General features: G+C 39.7%; 2 protein-coding genes across 6 annotated transcripts in view; both read left to right on the forward strand.

Moving 5' to 3' along the window:
- prf1.3 (perforin 1.3) lies at positions 1-3,815 on the forward strand. 2 transcript variants are annotated; one of them, XM_027016093.3, is made up of 4 exons: positions 1-147; positions 595-1,114; positions 1,986-2,855; positions 3,117-3,815. In XM_027016093.3, the coding sequence occupies exons 2-4, from the start codon at positions 609-611 to the stop codon at positions 3,415-3,417; spliced, it is 1,677 nt and encodes a 558-aa protein (XP_026871894.3). In that variant the 5' UTR covers positions 1-147; positions 595-608; the 3' UTR covers positions 3,418-3,815. The 2 variants fall into 2 exon arrangements, with proteins under 2 accessions (XP_026871894.3, XP_081560337.1); XM_081704211.1 differs by lacking the exon at positions 1-147 and having other exon boundaries at positions 154-1,114.
- A 2,472-nt stretch (positions 3,816-6,287) lies between these two features.
- Positions 6,288-18,578, forward strand: part of stx1b (syntaxin 1B) — a 40,737-nt gene continuing 28,446 nt past the window's right edge. For 3 of the 4 annotated variants that reach the window (XR_014119049.1, XM_081704272.1, XM_081704276.1), the window contains exon 1: positions 6,289-6,578. Coding sequence is in view for 1 of the 4 variants with exons in the window: in XM_081704276.1 (XP_081560402.1) it covers positions 6,549-6,578 (30 nt within the window). In the remaining 3 variants the exon portion in view is untranslated. Of the gene's footprint in view, positions 6,579-18,578 lie in introns of all 4 variants that reach the window. The other variant, XM_081704282.1, reaches the window with a different exon arrangement.

Consider the following 18,578-nt stretch of genomic DNA (forward strand, 5'->3'; position numbering starts at 1 on the left):
AGAGAGTGAGGACAAGTGTTAAAATGCTGTGTCAGTGTTGTGTCATGTTGTGTCCGTTTTTTTCTAACGCTCAGGGTATATAAGGAAAAAATCCCTCAGCTGCTCTCAAGTCCAAGCTTAGAGGATTCATACAAGCACGCAGAAAAGGTAAAGACGTTATTTGCAGTTTTACCGTTTAACTTAAATGACCATTTAACTTTTGATTTTTTCCGTGGTTGTAAGGTTTATCTTTTGTATGAAAGAGTGATGTTTGTTTATTTTTCTGGATGAATGAGATGAAGGTTAAATTCTGACTGCAAATACTTCAAAGGGTATACAAGGATTGTTTACAGTATTCTGCTCATCCACCTTTGTTCTTCAGTCATGTATTTGTTGTACATCTTGGAGATTTATCATATCACACATTTATGTTTCAAAACGTCATCTTTATAAGAAGTAATGTTCCCAAACGTCGGGACCTTTTGGGAACAACAATAATAAAACTGATAATAAAACACTAATACAGCAGGAGAGTCTACCTCCCATGCCTTCTCTTCTCGTTGCCCTCTCCCTCTCTCCCTCTCTCCCTCTCTCCCTCTCTTCACTGCTCTCTAGCTCAAGCTGCCCATATGCGTGCCTTCCTCCTGTTCCTGCTGGCTGTGCCACTGGCGTCCAGCTGCCGCACTGCCCCAAGCACAGAGTGCCAGAAACCACCATTTGTGCCAGGCCACAACCTGGTGGGAGAGGGCTTCAACATTGTGCAAATGAAGACCACGGGTGCCTACGTGGTGAACGTGAAGGACTACATGACAGGCGGGGAACATGGCAACTGCACCATCTGTAACAACAAGCTTCTGAATCAGGAGCAAAAGCTACCAGCCGCTGTGCTGGACTGGAGGATCAAGGTGATGTGTCAACGCAACATCAGGTCTGCGGTGTACGAGTCCAGCAGGGACATGCTGAGAGAGAGCACCAGCAGCACCAAGTCAAACTGGAAGTTGGGCCTGAACCTGCCCAAAGGCTTCGACCTGGCCATCGGGGGCACGCACTCCAAGTCAGCCAAGTTCACCCAGAGCCATTCTTCTCAGGATAAGTTCTCCTACACCAGCCACAAGTTCTCCTGCAGCTATTATTCGTGAGTATTTTGTGCATGTGTGAGCATGTGTGTGTGTGTATGTGTGTATGTTGAAGCAGAAATGGTATCACTTAAAACAAAAGCTAACTAATGACCTAGCACTACAGGCTGTAAAGTCAACTTCAATAACGGAGACAAAATTATTTATATAGCTATAACACACTGGTAATAAATAATTATGAATTTTAACTGTTCACTGTTGCTAAAAAAAATTATCTCACCTTTGTAACAAGTTTCTCATTCAGCTCATATAAATCATATAAATTTTAGAAAGCACGGGAAAGTGACTAGTTAGTACGCACACAAAGAAAAATGCATTTACAGCTAAACTCTGGAAGTGTATTTAATAGAATCTTGCTCAGCAAGTGTGGTTTTAAGTTAGTTCACTGTCAAAAGCTGTCAAATTTACATTTACATTTACAGCATCTTATCCAGAGCGACTTACAAAAGTGCTTTGTCATTTACTCATAGAATACATCCTAGTACAGTACAGTAGGTTAGAGTCCAACATACCAATGAACTAGAATACTGTAGAAATACAGGGATCAAATATCAAGGGAGTTTGAATGCTTGTTTTACAAAGTCTTTCAGTTCACCTTCTTCAAAACTAAGAACATTAAATACATTTTTAAAAATATGATTTTGAACACATGAAATGGAGAGGTACAGAAATATTGAATGACAAATTAAATGTAACTTATTTTCTAGTGGCTGAAATGTAACTTCTTTCTATTCCCTAATACTTTTTGACTGGAGAATTTATGAATGCATTAAAAAAAAAAAAGTGCTTAGCATAATTGTTTCTTGAAAGGATAAAATAAATGATAACCAAATCGGTCTTGGACTCAGTCATATCTCTTCACCTTCTCAGTTTCCGGCTTCATTCCAGTCCCCCCATGACCAAAGAATTCATGGGTTCAGTTCAAGCTCTTCCTGCAGCCTACAACAGCCAGTCTAAGGCTGCCTACGAGAACTTCCTCACCACCTACGGCACACACTTCCTGCGGCAGGTGAACCTAGGCGGCTATGTACGCTCATCCACTGCTCTTCGTACCTGTCAGGTCACCATGAGCGGCCTGTCCATCCAGGATGTCAGCAACTGTCTCTCAATGGAGGCGGGGGTCATCGTCAAATCCGTGCCAATCAAAGGGCAAGTAGAGTACTGCAAAAGCAAATCCAACAAACTAGATAAAAAGAACAGCTTCAGTGGCTCTTTCTCCGACCGCATCACAGAGGTGCTGGGGGGTGAGGGGGGTGAAGGTGACCTCCTCTTTGATGGGTCAGAAAAGCAGAACGGCTACAACACCTGGCTGAAGACACTGAAGAACGTTCCAGGTGTGGTGTCCTACAGCCTGACCTCACTCCACATACTACTGAGCAAAGACCCATCCAGAAGAGCCAGCCTGAAGAATGCCATCCGAGAGTATGTGATGAAAAATGCCATACCTATATCCTGCTCTGGCAAATGCAAGTATGGTCATCGTGTCAACTGTGCATGCAAATGCAGTAACCACCAACGGGTCAACCCCAACTGTTGTCCAAGTAAGTTAGGCATAGCAGAATTGAGCGTGACGGTGGTGAGAGCAGCAGGACTTTGGGGAGACTACTTTAGTAAAACTGATGGCTATGTGAAAGTTTTCTTTGAGAACCAGGGTTACACAACTGGTGTTATCTGGAACAACAATTTTCCCGTCTGGAACTACAGGATTAATATTGGAACTGTGGATTTGACACAGAATAAGTGAGTATATGCTGTGTAATAAAAAGCAGTTTGTTGATGGTTGAAATTGCAGATAAACCCTGCAAAGTGAATGTCAGGGAAGTCCACCTATGGTTATACACAATAAAAGGTTTTCTGACCTCAGTTATTTTGTAAATTAACACCATTGTGTTAATAAAGACTTTAGGCTTTGTGATTTGGGAATTTGAAAACATCAGACTGCAATACTCCTATGAATGTCTGGTATTCCTAAATGCTTCCCTGTATCTTCTCTCTTTCAAGGCCTCTGACGTTCGAGGTTTGGGACCGTGATAATAAATGGGATGATGACCTTCTGGGAAAAGGTTCCATGATCCCTAAGCAAAGCAAAGATATGAAGCAGAGCTTCAAGTTGAAGCACGGCACCCTCTCTGTCTCTGTCACTGCCACCTGTGGGCCAAGCCTGACAGGACAGTATTGCGATACGTATGCTCCATCACCTGAATCAGCAGACATACTCACCTACCTAGACCTGGTGAAGAACCATCGGCCCACCTTGCTACAAGGGGTATATGCTGCAGTGCAGAATCAGACCTTCCTCTGAGTTTTGAGGATTAAAAAAAAAGTCAGTATTCATATTTACATTGTACTCTTATTGCTTGTCTTTGAATAACATAGATACAAAATATACAGAAATATGCTTAATACAAAAATGTGTGATGATCATAATGTGTAATAATTGAATTTATTGCTTTATATGATTACATGTACATTATGCAAAATAGCCTCTGTTTATATTTTAATACTGTACATTGTAGTTTGTCATGATCGCGCATTTCACGAGACTATAGAAAATATCAAAAATTTCTGTCTGGTTATCAATGTTATTGATGCTACTCATAATAACCTTTTGCCTGAAAGTCATTAGTAAGGGCCAATACAATATTTTCACATATGAGAACATTTTCTTGGCATGTTTTCTGATGTCATTAAAGATGTCCATAATCACCTTTTTTTCTTTGGAAGATTTATTTAAGCAATTACCTTTATACTAACATCTGTTCTTTTTGTTGAAAAGAAATATTTACATTTACAGCATTTGCTCTTTTTACATATTTATCTCTATGAGATGACATGTGTACTCCCATGAGCCTTGGGCTGTCATCACCTTGCCCCATCTGCGCTATAAGGTTAGCTACAGTAGGTTGAGGTCATGGGTTGTGGGCCATTTATTAATATCACAAGGTACATTCAACAGAGATTACAGTTTCCTACTTCTTTTATACCTATATATTTTTCTAGCCTTAGATAGAACACACAGCATCACTTATATCCACTGTCTGAACTAAGCCTTACCAGTAATCATCGTATTGGTTAAGCTTTTTCCCTAACAAACCTTTCGTAATATTGTGTAATCTTCTAGGCTCCTCCTTTTCATAGTTGTGGTATCCAGTATAGAAAAATACTGCTTTAGTAGCCTTGGGCACTAGGTTCTTTTTCTAGACAATCTGGCTTTATCTTATAAGCAGTTTTTCTAAATGGTGCAGGAAAAAATTGAGCAGTGAACATGGTTATCCATGTATATTATGCAAGCGTGCAGTCTACTGTTCATCTTTGAAAATTTGGTGTTGTACATACTTTAAATTGAGCCTGATCTGTATAGATTTCTATGATAATCTGTATAGATTTCTATGATAAAATCATAAATTTTAATAGACTGATATACAAAGATTTTAATTATTACTTAATTATTATAACCAGAATGTCCAGATGACATGGCAGTATTTGATTTGTTGAGATAATCATCACTCCATTAGGTCACATAGCAACCTTCCACTTATAGACACTCCTCCACTATGCCTTTAGTGGTGCAATATATGCAATATTGAACCACTAAAGGTACACACAGGTGAAATATGAGACCTTATGGCTTGATTTAGGATTATTGTATTACGGTGTACTGTGTCCAACAATGTTTTATTATTTTTGACAACACAAGGTACTGCATAACCACATCCTACCCTCCAGTCAATACTCCTGTGGCTTCTATACACAAACACACTAGTATTCTTCATCGGTTTGCTGTAACATTGAGATTCAAGCTTTGTTCTTTTGTTCGTGTGATGTGAATAGTCAGAACATTTTTTAAAAATTCATTTAAAAAAAAAATCCTACTGTGGGATTTAGTAGGCATGATGCATTAGATGCAGAAAGCTGAATCCAGCTTTGGCAAGTATGGGGAAGTAATTGGATGTGCTAGTTTTAGTATAGAGAAAGGCCCAGTTTAATTTAGAGACACTGTCACATGCACAGTTCCATCTGTACTCTTAGTCAACCCTTTATAGCACGTTTCCTTCTGTTTTACAAAAAGAGAGGGTAAAGACTGGACACCAAGAGTGTTTGCCAACCCCAGTAACAATAGTGTTTTATTCAGCATACAGGCTTCTGCACTTGCAGCAGTTAGGAGTAAGGAGCTCTTGTGCTTCACACAGCATAACAAACTATCATTACTTACTGGTAAAAGTGAATTACTAACAATTAGAAATAAAACCACAATATCTGTAGCCATACAACTCAAAATTTTTAAAAAAATGCGCTAGTACTTGGCTTGTTAACACAGAATCAGCTGAAACATTGTTACAAAATGAAAAAGAATAATGTACATAGTAGTATAACAGAATAAATAGAAGGACAAATAGTCTGTGTATGTCAAAATACACTTTAAACCATTTAGATCAAAATCTGAAAACAGATTATAAATGTAATTATTTTAGCAGATTGTGAATTACAATGAATAACAATTAACTTCCGGCTTCTATAGCAGAACTAATGACTAGGGAAAGACTCCATCTAGAGGTCAGGAGGAGAAGCTTCTACATAAATATAAGGACCTCCGCTCGAAACGTCCTGTTTCTCTGCTATATAACATACTGTGTGTGTGTGTGTGTGTGTGTGTGTGTGTGTGTGTGTGTGTGTGTGTGTGTGTGTGTGTGTGTGTGTGTGTGTGTGTGTGTGTGTGTGTGTGTGTGTGTTTATACTTCATAAAGGGATAGGACGTAATCATTCAGAGTATTTAAGCTATCCTTCATTTCATTTTCATCCTGGAAGATACCACCCTGTGGAGGCCTTTAACTACGTTGCACTCTTGAATAACACAGATACAAAATGCCACTCCTGCAATGCACTGTGTTCCGCCCCTCTGCGTTTTTCATTCAGCAAAAGACAAACTACAGTTCCCTGCTTGGCATGGGGAGCGTCGGACGATTACGCGCTGCGGAAAGACACTGAGCACAGAGAGAGAAAATAAAGGAGGGAAGGAGGGGTGGAGGGGTGGCAGGTAAAGTGAAAGAGATGGAGAGAGGACGGCCCGCGCGTGCGCAACAACGCTCCATCCCTCTGCATCGCTCCCTTTCTCCCCTATGCCGGTTTTTTTTTTTTTTTTTTTTTTTTTTTTTTTTTTTGCAGCATCAGTACCGCGCTCGAATCGCATTCGTTTGCAGGAGTCGAAGCGCGCTGCGGGGCGACACTGCACCGCTACGGAGGACACACGAGCACTGTGAAAGGGAAACAGGGAAAGGAAAAACGGGGGTGAGGTAGCTCACAGGGGATAGCCAAAACCCCTTATTTTAAATATCTAAATAAAAAGAAAATCGAAAGGAGTCTGAACCTTGGAAATAAGACAAACGCAGCGGAAATCACAAGCGTCTCTTTTTTTGCCAGCACGGCGGGGAAACGATGAAGGATCGTACGCAGGAACTACGAAGCGTAAGCCTATTTCTACCGTTTCCTCCATTACCCCTCTCCTCCCATATTCTGCGTATCCTCACCGCAGTCAGGCGTCAACGTCAACCGATACCTCATGTTTTAGATAATATGAACACATGGTGGGGCCTTTTTTAAGTGATGACTTCGATTTTCACGTCCATCTTATGAATTTAAGAGCGTTTGGTAACGACCGTAGCCCGTCCTGTGTTCAGGTGTTAATGGCGGCAGAGTTTAATGTGATTTGGGCAAATATCTTAAATCTCAGTAGGTGTCGTGATGTGAACAAAATAGACTGCCCTGGTTTGAAACCGATGTGCAAGCAGTCCAGAAACGTAAAGACAATAATTTCTCGCACAGACAGCGCTAGAAATCCCCGTTGCCTATTATATTAATGGAGATGCTATACCATTCTGGACTATGCGGAGAACAAAATGTAGTCTTTGCCAATGCCCGAATTGACAATATTCTTAAATCACTGCATCAGTCCTCCAGCCTGGAATTATGTGAATTTGAGCAGGACACTGTCTGGTTTCTCCAGTCCTATTGATTATTTTTAATTTTCTAAAAAAATTTCCCCTTCCTGGAAGGTTGGTTATAATTAGGGTGTAAAGAAGCAAGATCATAACGAGAAATGAGACGTGGGGATTGGGGGAAGCGTTCAAGACAGTAGTTTGATGTGGCAAAATGTAACGTGAATTTGTATTGCCTCCATTGTGCGTTGGTCTTTAAGCATTCTCACGTGTGGAAACCACTGCGTACGTTTAGAACGCTGGACACGTTTATAGGCAATATGACGATATCTGTCTTTTCCGGGGCCAAATTCTGTATTGCCGGGTTTGCCTAACTTAAGCACCTTGTATGCAACATTGCTGCCCTTTTTTCGAATGACGGTTCGAGATCGTAAGCCATTTATCGATGGAGTGTTATCTAAAGTAATACCGAAGGTAGGCCTGCAGGCTTTTATGCGTTGCCCAACCTCCACCAATCTCCCTTCTCTGGAGATCAGCGAAATATCTTAAAGGAAACGCCTGAACCCGGTGCATTGCACTCAGAGTGCGTGCGCGTGTGAGAAATAACTCTCTTTCTGTTCACAAACGATATTTACCGCACTGCCGTAACTCATTAGCACAAACAAGGTGTTCTTAGTTGCTTTTTCGCCGCAACAATGTCGTTGGTCTGGGAAAACATTTAGCATAGCACGCATACCTCAGACGTAAAACGCACAGGCGAGCATCCTACCGGCAAGGAGAAAATCAGCTGATAAAAGTAGAGTCCGTTGGCGCTGGAGACTGTTAATTACCCGGACCTAATAAAAAATATCTAGCACTAGGCTTCTCAGTGCAGCATACCTCAGAAATTAATGTACGTGTGCGAAATTTTTGCCGTTGCAGGGATATCGATTATTTGCAATCGCGCGAAATGTGCAGATTATGCCTTCAGCACATTTTAACACTCACTGAATAAGAGCATCATTATTAGATATTGTGAGACGTGGTTTGTGTGTTGGCACAGTTATGAAGCAGGTGCTATAGGATTGGGTAATAATCGCATTTTATGTAATCAGCATCACCCTGACGTATTGGTCGCGCTACTTCGTTCTTCAGCGAGGAAAAGCTACGGGTTAATTGTTGGACTATGGGCATGCGTGCGGCGCGCGTATGCGTATTGAAGAGACGAAGAGAGGATCGACTATATTTTAACCTCCTTCTGCTGCCGTGTCCATATCTGTAATGCATTTGTATCCGTGTGGACTCGCTGACCTGGAGGGAGAGGACTTGTGAAATGTAGAGACGTGGGTGTGCACTGCAGCATTAGTGTTCTGCTCTACTGTTTGCTGATTATACTGGGTGGAGATGCCAGCGGTCGAGTACAATCCAATTATTCTATGTCTCTAAAACTAAATAAAAACATTATATTAAGAAGGGCATCGTATCGATTTATTATACCCCTGATTGCCCTTTGTAGATTTACTTACACTGGGGATTATGCCTTTCTCATTATTCTCTTGATGTGCTTTTCTTCCTTTGTCACCTGCTGGTATGTTCAGGCTAGTCGCCTGTCTGAGTCAGTTTGGCACACATGATGTTCGTTTCTGCTGCACAAGATTCAATGCCTTTGGAAAGTCTAAACAGTACATTCTAGACGTTTTTACTTAGAGAGTGCCAAATCGCAAAAAAAAAAAAAAAAAAAAATTATGTATAGAAAAGTAAGCAGTAGTGATCATAGTGGTTTTACAGTTTTATATGTGCTGTTTAAAATTCTCCTGCATTAGGTGCCATTGTTGTGCTTTGAATAAAAATAAATGACCGATTAAGGACATAGATATCCTGGGTATGAGGTTAGAGGCCATCCAGGGTTTTGCATGACCATAGCTATGGTTTGATTTGATAAAATGGTGGCAAAAAGCAGGTTCCCTCCAAGACCCTATTCAGAGGGAGCAGTGAATTCCATGTACTAATACCAATTTTGATAGGATTTAATACAACACATCTGTCTGTGTTTTTTATATTACAGCTAATACTGTCTTTACCACGAACAAATCTATTCTTTAAGAAAGGTTCACTGCAAGAGATACTGACTTCAACCCCATTTCATCACCCTCACCACTTATAAAACATGCACGGCTGCACCTTGACATCAGGTATTTACTGGAAGGAAGGCCTGGATAATCAGGTAACAGTATACCCTGAACTTAGAGCATCAATGTGATGTTGTCGGTCCTTGCCTTTCAGGAGACTGGAGTGCGTTTAAGACATATCAGCCTCTGCTCTCCACAGAAGCAAATTAATAATTACAGAGATGTAATGTGGTACGATTTTCTGTCATTCTTTTGCACATGGTGCATACAAGGATTCCTGCCATTCAGTGAATTCCACTATCCAGTCTAAACGCCACGTCAGAAGTGAGTTTATTAAAAAGCTCATAAAATAACATTTATAATGCAGGCTACAATCTCAAGGCAATTGTTGGAACAGCGTCCCCTTTTGGGAAATGTGCATTTCATTAAAGCGCTTATGCACAGCTGAGAGTTACATAGGTAGAGTGTGTTACACCTGAAGGGCTGCGATCTCACCATCCCATTCATGACAACGCGTAGAGAATAGGCGTCAGTCATCAGAATCCACTTCCTGTTTGGGGGCTTCCTGTTCGGAGTGTGCAACTGTGCAGTGCAGTACTACGCACCCCCCAGGCTCTGGGCTGCCCTTGAATGAAGGGTAAACCTACACAGACAACAGCACTCAAAGGGAAGAGAACAGATGCATCCTGGATCAGACAGAGCCGAGGTGTAAAGAAACACGTTATTCATTGTCAGAAAGCTAAATGGGTTTGTAATATGCAAGTTGACATTTATTATCCATATTTATATATATAAAACACTGATAACCTAATGTATATAAATTAATCAGATACCATTGACGCTTGAATTTATGGCAAAGGTTTTCATCCAGTACAACTTACAAAAATGCACAAAACAGTAGAAAATAAAGTGCTAAAAATGCCATATAGAACCTGAAAGAATTCATACTCAAAAGGTACGATATTCTCAATTTGCCTCACTCTCCATATCTGAGCCTCTCATCAATAGAGCTATTGTTTTACTGTGTATCATAAATAACAATTCCTTTGTATATTTTTTAAAAATTTGAGGGCACATACAGAATACCGGTCAATTTGGTCAAACATTGCAAAGTTAAGGCAAAACTGTTGCAATAACCAAACCTCATTCTAAGACTGAAGTTACTGTGGTTTAAACATTTCTCATTAGAAATGCCTGGTCATTTTGCAGTGTCATGTTGCTGTGATTGCAGTGCCTCTACACAGTGCATGCTTGCAAGGGGGTTATGGGATGCTGGCTTTGTAAGGTCATAGTCAGTTACTGGCAGCTGTGGGTATACTATATTTAAAACCGCTGGCATAGTAGAAATGTGATCATGGCTCAACTTCTTTCCCATCTTAGACAGTTGAAATTCTCTGAGGATGCAGCTTTGTTTAAGTATCATTTTTATTTAATGCCCAAAGGAATATGTGACCAACCATATAGTCATAAAATGGTGTATGTACAAGCACTGTATGGGTGGTGCCTTCTGTTGACCAATTCAGTGGCCAATTCCACTGCTTGCAAAACTGCTAATTGTCTCCAGAGAGATGAAACATGGCAGCCTGTCCAACAATGGCAGCCTGTCCAAGACCGGGTCAGAGAAATGCCATAGGTGGTCACCCCAGGGGGAAAGGAAATGTCTGTCCACAGGGGAGGGGAAAGCAGGGGGTGTAGGTTGAGAACAGATCACAGTGAGAATCTCAGAAGTTGTAGTCATTGTAGCAGTTTATTGAGCTTTAAGAGTTATAAAAATAGAGGACAGTGGTCTATACCTGTGCTAGTCTCATGGGAGCAGCACAGCCGATGATAGCTAAGGAGGACTCCCGAGAGGGCATTTTAAAGGCTTGATGACCCAGTAAATATGAAAATTACACTTTTTAAAGTGGTTTTGTGTGTTTATGTGTGTGTTTGTGTTTAAGTTTAAAGAAAGTGGTTTACAAAGTGGCCTTCTTTGTGAGATGTTCTTCCAAATAATCTCAGCGTCATCCATATTGGTAGTTGTGTTCTGAGCTCCTTCTAACTCAGTCCTGCAAGCCACTAATCCTGTCACTTCCCTATGAGGTAAAGCCAGCTGAATGACTGAATGCCTGTTGTTTGGTCTGATTTAGTGCTGGACAAGCCCCAGCATAATGCTTTTGTAAACAATAATGACGTCAAGGTAGAATATCTTTCATGCTTTATGTGCAGGAGAGGATAGTAGGCTACAACTCTGCAAGATGGGGCACCCTGTCTAGACAGCTGTAGTTTAGAAGTCAATGTTCTGTTTTATTTTTGTTAAATTTTGTATTGTTTTGGAGACTTTGGTTGTTGCCTAATATGCTTCTTTCTCCCACGGTTGGAGACAGTTGTTGGAAGTACATGCGTGTTGAATAGAGTTCTTCCTAAGCAGTAGAAGAGTTTGGCGCAAACAACATTACCAAAATATGGATATATTCGGCCACCCTTAATGGCAGTACTAAAGGAAAAAGAGCCTCTATGAGCCTTGATGAGCACATATTTAAACAAACACTGTGTAACGGTGTGTGGTAAGGAGGCGGACGCATATGCAGAGAAGAGCGAGATTTATTATGGGTAAATCCAAAATCAGAGTCGTTAGGGCAGTATAGGGTCATAGAGCCACCATGGAGAGCATGGGGATACATGATTAAACAAGCAAAACACACGAAGGCAAACAGGGGAAGCAGGCTATAACAAAGGCTAGGAAACATGAAGGCTATGATAAACACAAAGGCACAGAGTACAAAGAAACACAACCACTCAAATAAACAATGAACAGCCAACACCAAGGGAACAAGGCAGGGCTTAAATACCTGAACCAAACAAGGGACAGGTATGGAAAATCAAATGAGGGGTGGAGAAAATGAAACTATGGCATGGAACTAAAATACTCAAGACAGGAAAAACATGGAACACGGAAGATGGCAGGGACTAATCGTGACACATTGTTAAGATTCAGCATACTTACTTACTACTTAAATGTGTTTGCTTTTTGGGGTTTTTTTACTCTTAAGACATGGTTGTTAAATTATAACAAAGCTCATCATAAGGTTTTGATGTCATTTAAGCTTTTTAGTGTACCATGAAATTATGAACCTATGTAACACTGTAACATCATCACATTATTGGTGATGTCTGTTTTCAGCATTGATGTGTTTTGTGGGCATTGTAGCCGGACCATATTTCCATGTGTGTTCATGTGAAATACATTTCTGATGAGGTTTGCTTAATGCCTCATCATATGGTTTATGCTCCGTCTCTCGAGTGACACCTGCTTGCTGGGTAGCAGCTTGTGCATGTTGGTAAATAGAAGGGGAAACTCAGCTGGCTTTGTAGATGAAGTCATAAGACCTTCAGAGAAAGAAATGAATACATATACTGAGATTACACTAACAAGCAGTTGAGCACTAAAATACACTGAGAGGGTAGGAGTAAAATATGGATACTTCCTGAGCAATATATTTGTTAGTAATGATAAAAACAGTTGTGGGAAGACCACCTAACCAATGTATTTCTATAACTTCATTTATTTCTGCCTGCACCAAGAGAAAAGTCCATAACCTCTCGTGTGTTTTCGCTCTCTGTGTTCTACTATGAAGCGTCTCTTGCAGAGTCTGAGTGTGTGCATTATCTGCTTATCAGCACTGGCCTCCACACCTACACCTGCCATCTATGCTGTTAAGATCATTGTGCCTACAAACGCTACACTTCTTAAATGTCTGAGATGTTCTTTGAGTATGAGTGGTCTCTTGGAAAAGTACTCACGTGTCTTGCTGGGTATTTGTCAGAATGTCTCAGTAAAACACATTTGTGAATTATTCATGTTGTGTGAGTCATAACTAAAAAGGAACTTCATATAATACAGTATGTTGCCCTGATTAACGTGTGTAGGCTGATCAAAAGGGCGCTGCATAAAGGTAGTTGCAGGTGTGTGTGTGTGTGTGTGTGTGTGTGTGTGTGTGTGTGTGTGTGTGTGTTTGAGACAGAGAGAGAGAGACAGAGAGAGCGAGAGAGAGAAAAGAGTGAGATAAGATACAAATGTGGCTACCGTTCTCGCTGACTACGTTGTCCGCCACAAAATTTGCTTAGACAGTAGAGAAATATTGATTATTCAAAGTGTCAATGCAGTTTAATTTTCCTAATTGACAGTATGTTGTTCACAACAGATACAAGAGTTAGAAGGTTTTGCAAATTTTCTTTATGTCTGTGCACTTAAATCAAGGTTTGTAATTAGCCAGACTCAGTACCTGAGTATAACGTCATCTGTTGTTGTGGGTGTGTTTATATTTATCCACAGTGTGTTTATTCAATTTAGCATTAGACATTATAATTATATACACATTTGAACTCTGCTTTTAAATCTTAAATGTGCATGAGTCAAGATTCAAGAAACAGTACCTCTAGAGGCTAAGCAGGTAAACACAAAACACTGGAAAGATTTTTTTTACTCTTTCGATGCATCTTCCATTCCCACCCAAGAACACAAAGCTATGCCTCTAAAATCTCCTGTGGCCAACAGAGGTCATTTACTGTTTTCTAGGATTACCAAAATTGTCATAATCTCACTTTCAAGCAATGGGGTAGGCTGTGTTTTAATAATACTTTGTTATTTAACAAGATGTTAAAGTCTTGCAAAAATTAACCACATGGTAGCTGTTACCTCAGGGTGGAGTGCATGTATGCAGTAGCCTAGATAAAAGAGCATGAAGAGAGCGCTACAGTGCAGCCTGGCAAAGAAGATTTATTCTGCTTGGCAAATTAAGATGACACACAATTACATTTCTATTTTTTTTTCAGAGAAATGTATTGTCTAATCATTTTACCATTGTACTTCACGAATTCTTATTGGTTTAGAAGTGGCGTTTGGCCAGAGCAGGCATCAGACTCCCATATCTGGGGGGAGTGATGGTGTTAGCATTTTACTCTGATATGTGGTGTTGTCCACTATGAAATTTTAGCTTCTTGATAGTAAAATTCTAAATCTGTAAATACTTAGAATTCAGGTCATAATGATTTGCTGCTGTGGGAAGAGCTGTGTGTTTCTTTGCTGTCGAATATTTCTTTGTAATGAGCTCCTAAGTGTTTATCAGTTACCTGTGTTAGCTAGTTAGCATTGTTAGCTGCAAGGGAGTTTGATGCCTTTGACTAGTATTACATATATTTCTCTAAAGGTGGTTCACCCACCCACATTACATAACTGAGCTAAGTAATAACTTGATTCATTATGAAAAGTCTGTCACTCATGCAGTTCAATGCATTATACAGATAACGTTTATATACCTGTTGTTGAACATTGTTGATTATATGTCCAACTCTTTTTTTTTTTTTTGGTATTTATTTTGTTCGGTTCACAATACAAGCATTCAGCAGTGCTGGTTGCTTACTGGATATCTTAGCCCAACAGACGGAGATGGGGGCAGGTTAAAGGGTGTTGGGCAGTGTCTCAAAATGTGACTGACAAGAGGTCAATGTAAACACAAAACAAGATTTTTAAAATAAGATTACTCAGGAATCTACTACACGTGCTGATGCCATTGCTAATTTTTTATTATGTTCTGCATATTACAATTGTTTTAATTAGTAGGAAAAGGGGGGAAATCATCTGATGCACCTTTACAGGTCCAATTGCATCATTTCAAAGTTAGAGTAGAGCTGTTATGCTTAGCGATTTTGGCATGTGACACTCCTTTTCTCTATATTTGAGATCACTAGAACAACTTGAATTTGAACTGTATTTAAAGATTTCTTGAAATAAGTGTTAAATTGATGAGTGCTGTAAGTGTACAGATTTGCATTGAACTAATATGATGAAAAAAAATACAGAGAAAATCACATTAACATTATTTTTGAAGTAATTACAAATGCTTAATTTGACAGAGGTATATTAGGCTTAGTTAACATGTACAGGATAAAAGGAATTTGTCTACATACAGTGACAAAGAGGCCACGTGCCCAAATAATACATGCATCAGTCACAAAACTAGTGACATTTTTCATTTGTCAAGGGAAACAATTAAAAAAATATTTGTGTGCCACATTTGAATATACAGCACAGGAGGAGCACATGCATTAACAAATTATTGCTTAGCAGTGCAGTCACTTGACACTTCAGAAGTATGGCCTCAGAAATCACCACAGAATCTGCAGACAGATAGTCAACACAAATTAAATACAGTGGTCTTCACAAAGCTGGAATTTATGGTACGGCTTCTGTTCAGACACCACTAGTTTATAGGTCTAGCAAACAAAGATAGAACCTAAGGAGCAAAAAATCTGTGCAGTGGAAAAAAAGTCAATATGGACTGAAGAGTAATCATTCACACATTTCCAACATTTGGGCGTTTACATTCAAAGAAAGCCAAAGGATGCTTTGATCCCATGGTGTCTGTTGCACTCTTACACATGATGGAGCATCCATAATGGTATGGGCAGCCATCTCGTGGGAGGCATTAGGTCTTGTCATTAGTCTGTATGGTCGTGTAATGGCTAAGGAATCAGAGGCCATTTTACAGAGACACTGTTCCCACATGATGTTCCCATTTCTCCAAGTTAATAATGTTGCATGATCAATAAATTTGAGAGATGTTTCATGAACAACGAGATGAAGTCCGATGTGTTCCATGATGCCTCCATTCACCACATCACTGAACCTTTTTGAAGAGTGTTAGATTTTTTTTATCTTCATCATGTAACAACCTGGATGATTTTTCTCTGGAAGGGTCTCCTATCCCAATGCTCAAAGTGTCAGGACTAGTATGGCAGCATTTCAGGAAGGACTTGAAGATGTTCTGAAGACAAAAAGTGACCATATTGTTTTAATAATTTATTTCATATTAATGCAGTCCAAAATGTTTCCATTATTTTGTCCAGCTCTGTATTTTTTCCAATGCAAATTAGTACAAAATAGCTAGTATTTCCCTGCTTAGTTTTGTTTTTAAAATGAAATACATCCAGTTTAAAGGACAATGACTATTAAAAAAGAAGTGATATTTGAAAAAGTGAAGGTGAAATGGTCATAAATCATCTCGACTGTCACTTTAAATATCATTCTATTGATGAGCGTGCTTCAGTAAGGCTCAAATGCATGTTCCACATAAACGCTGTAACCCATTAGACCCACTACACTGTGGTTCTACATTTGGAAATACTGCTTAGTCATTCTCAAGGTAGTGTATTGATCGCTGGCTCCAAGATTCAGAGGGCAGTGTTTATAGAGCATACATAAAGATGCAGTATGTACTTAGGGTAGAAGGGCTAGTTTTACATAATGGAAACTGCACAGAATCCCAGGATAAGGTACAGAGCAAAGTAAGCGTATCATCTGTGTAATTCAGGTTTGGATACTTTATACAGTACAAAAACGCAGGAATTGTTAATATACTTTTCCTATTTTGTCACATAAACTAAATAGCATAACCTCAATGGGGATTGAATATGTTCTCAGATATAACCCCAGCATACAATATGATTGAAGAGAGGATTATTTAGTTTGACTTGCTCTCTGCCTGTCAATGTAAGTGTAGTAATAATTTATCATATTAACAACCAACAAAGCTACTTGTTGCAGATAAGGAACCCAGAGATAGTGCTTCAAATACTCGCAATAAAATGACCCTCTGTTTGTGTGTGTGTTTGTGTAGTGACAGATGGGATATGAAGTCAACAGCAGATGTGACTGCACTGGTCTGTCATGGAGTGAGCGCCACAGGGCAGAATTCTAGTGGAGACTTGTGGCACTGCAGGATCTGTTTTTGTACTACTAGTGAAGTACCACAATGCCCCCAGCTCACAGAACGCCATTTCCCTAGTAAAAGCAATATCAAATATGAAATTCATTTTTAGAAAAACCTGTTTCTGGAGGTATGTGGCATCATATGTTTTCTTGATAACTGTTTTTCTGTTTTTTTTGTTAAAGTCTGTGAGGAGGTAGAGATGTTAGCAATATGGGCTAATAATGTGTTGTATAATTTAACAAACTAGCTATCTTGCAAAATGTGCCATTAACGATTAAATATAGATACAATCATACAGATTTCCCAAGCAGGTCCAATTTACACTCAAGTCTACATGTGAACTATAAGCTGTCAATCTAAATCAGCAGCTAATTTTAGCTTTCTACTTTCCTTGCCAGTTATTTCTCTCCATATATTATTGCTGTATACTTCCAGTGACCAGTTACAGTCAACACCTCTCCTCACTAATCTACAGAGCGATGCTGTGATTTTTCACATTATTCACTTCCAGTCTCCGTCAATATTTCTTGTGCTCCAAATGTTTTTCTTGTAATTTAACATTAGGTTCACACTAAAAAGATTGCAATGCAACATGGAGAGAATTTGTCTGTTCCTGAAATCGAACCAAGCACTGAGTGAATGTGTTAAAAGCTTGTAGGCTTGTGTGTAGTGTACATGTGTACACGCAATGTGGTGTCCAGTTCTACACGACTTAAAAACAAACAAACAAATAACAACTACTACAAATTTTTAAAAAGAGAGAGAGAAAAAAGCTTTCATGGTTTTGATTAGTTAAGAATTTGGGCATGCATGCACATTAAATAATATCACCCAGTTCTCAAAGACCCACATCTCAGCCCAAAGATTCATGCGCGAGCTCCCGAAGACAAATCCTGCAAAATGCATGAATAAATGAAGCTAATGAAGCCTCTCATTATTTCTGATTACATTTATGCTGAGTATAGCGAAGATCACACTTACATTTGGCCTAACATAACTCACGGAAGCCGTTAGAACATTTCAATCATCGTCATGCACTCTGGTGGGAGGACCAGACACAAACGGTATTACAGCATCAAGGTTTTGTTCAGTTTGGACTGCTTGTGCATATCTGACAAGAATCTCGCTGTTTAGCATGGATGAAGCAGGTGATGCATTTTTTTACTATAATTTAGCTGGAGAGATTACGGTTTTGGTTAAGTTTGGAGTTATATTTATACACTCCTGACGGAAATGAAATCCACACAGATAGAAAACATTGTACAAGTCTGTAGTTTGGAATTTCAGGGTTTCTATTTATTTATTTGTTTGTTTGATCTGTCTGTTTGTGGTGTCACATAGGCCACTTTTAACAGGTTCTTTACTAAAGGCTTCTCCTCCCCTAACCCAAATGTTAAGCCACTTTCTTGCCTCTTTCAGATTGCTCCCTCTCTTTTCAGCCTCAATCCCTATTTCACATTAAGTCCTTGACTAGCACAGCAAAATTTGCAGCAACGTCTTCTTGTCATGTAACTTTCACATTAAAACCCTTTAGTGAATGTTACTCTAGGAGAGTTGTGGGATGCCTGTCACGATGTTGTTGCTGCATCACTGCAGAAAACGCTACTGCTGTTCCATTGCATCCCCACCCGAGCCCCCTCCACACTCCACACCACCCACCTCAGCTGTTTA

This window comes from Electrophorus electricus, chromosome 2 (assembly GCF_041902795.1).
Source record: "Electrophorus electricus isolate QZ-2024a chromosome 2, ASM4190279v1, whole genome shotgun sequence".
Lineage (NCBI taxonomy): Eukaryota > Metazoa > Chordata > Actinopteri > Gymnotiformes > Gymnotidae > Electrophorus > Electrophorus electricus.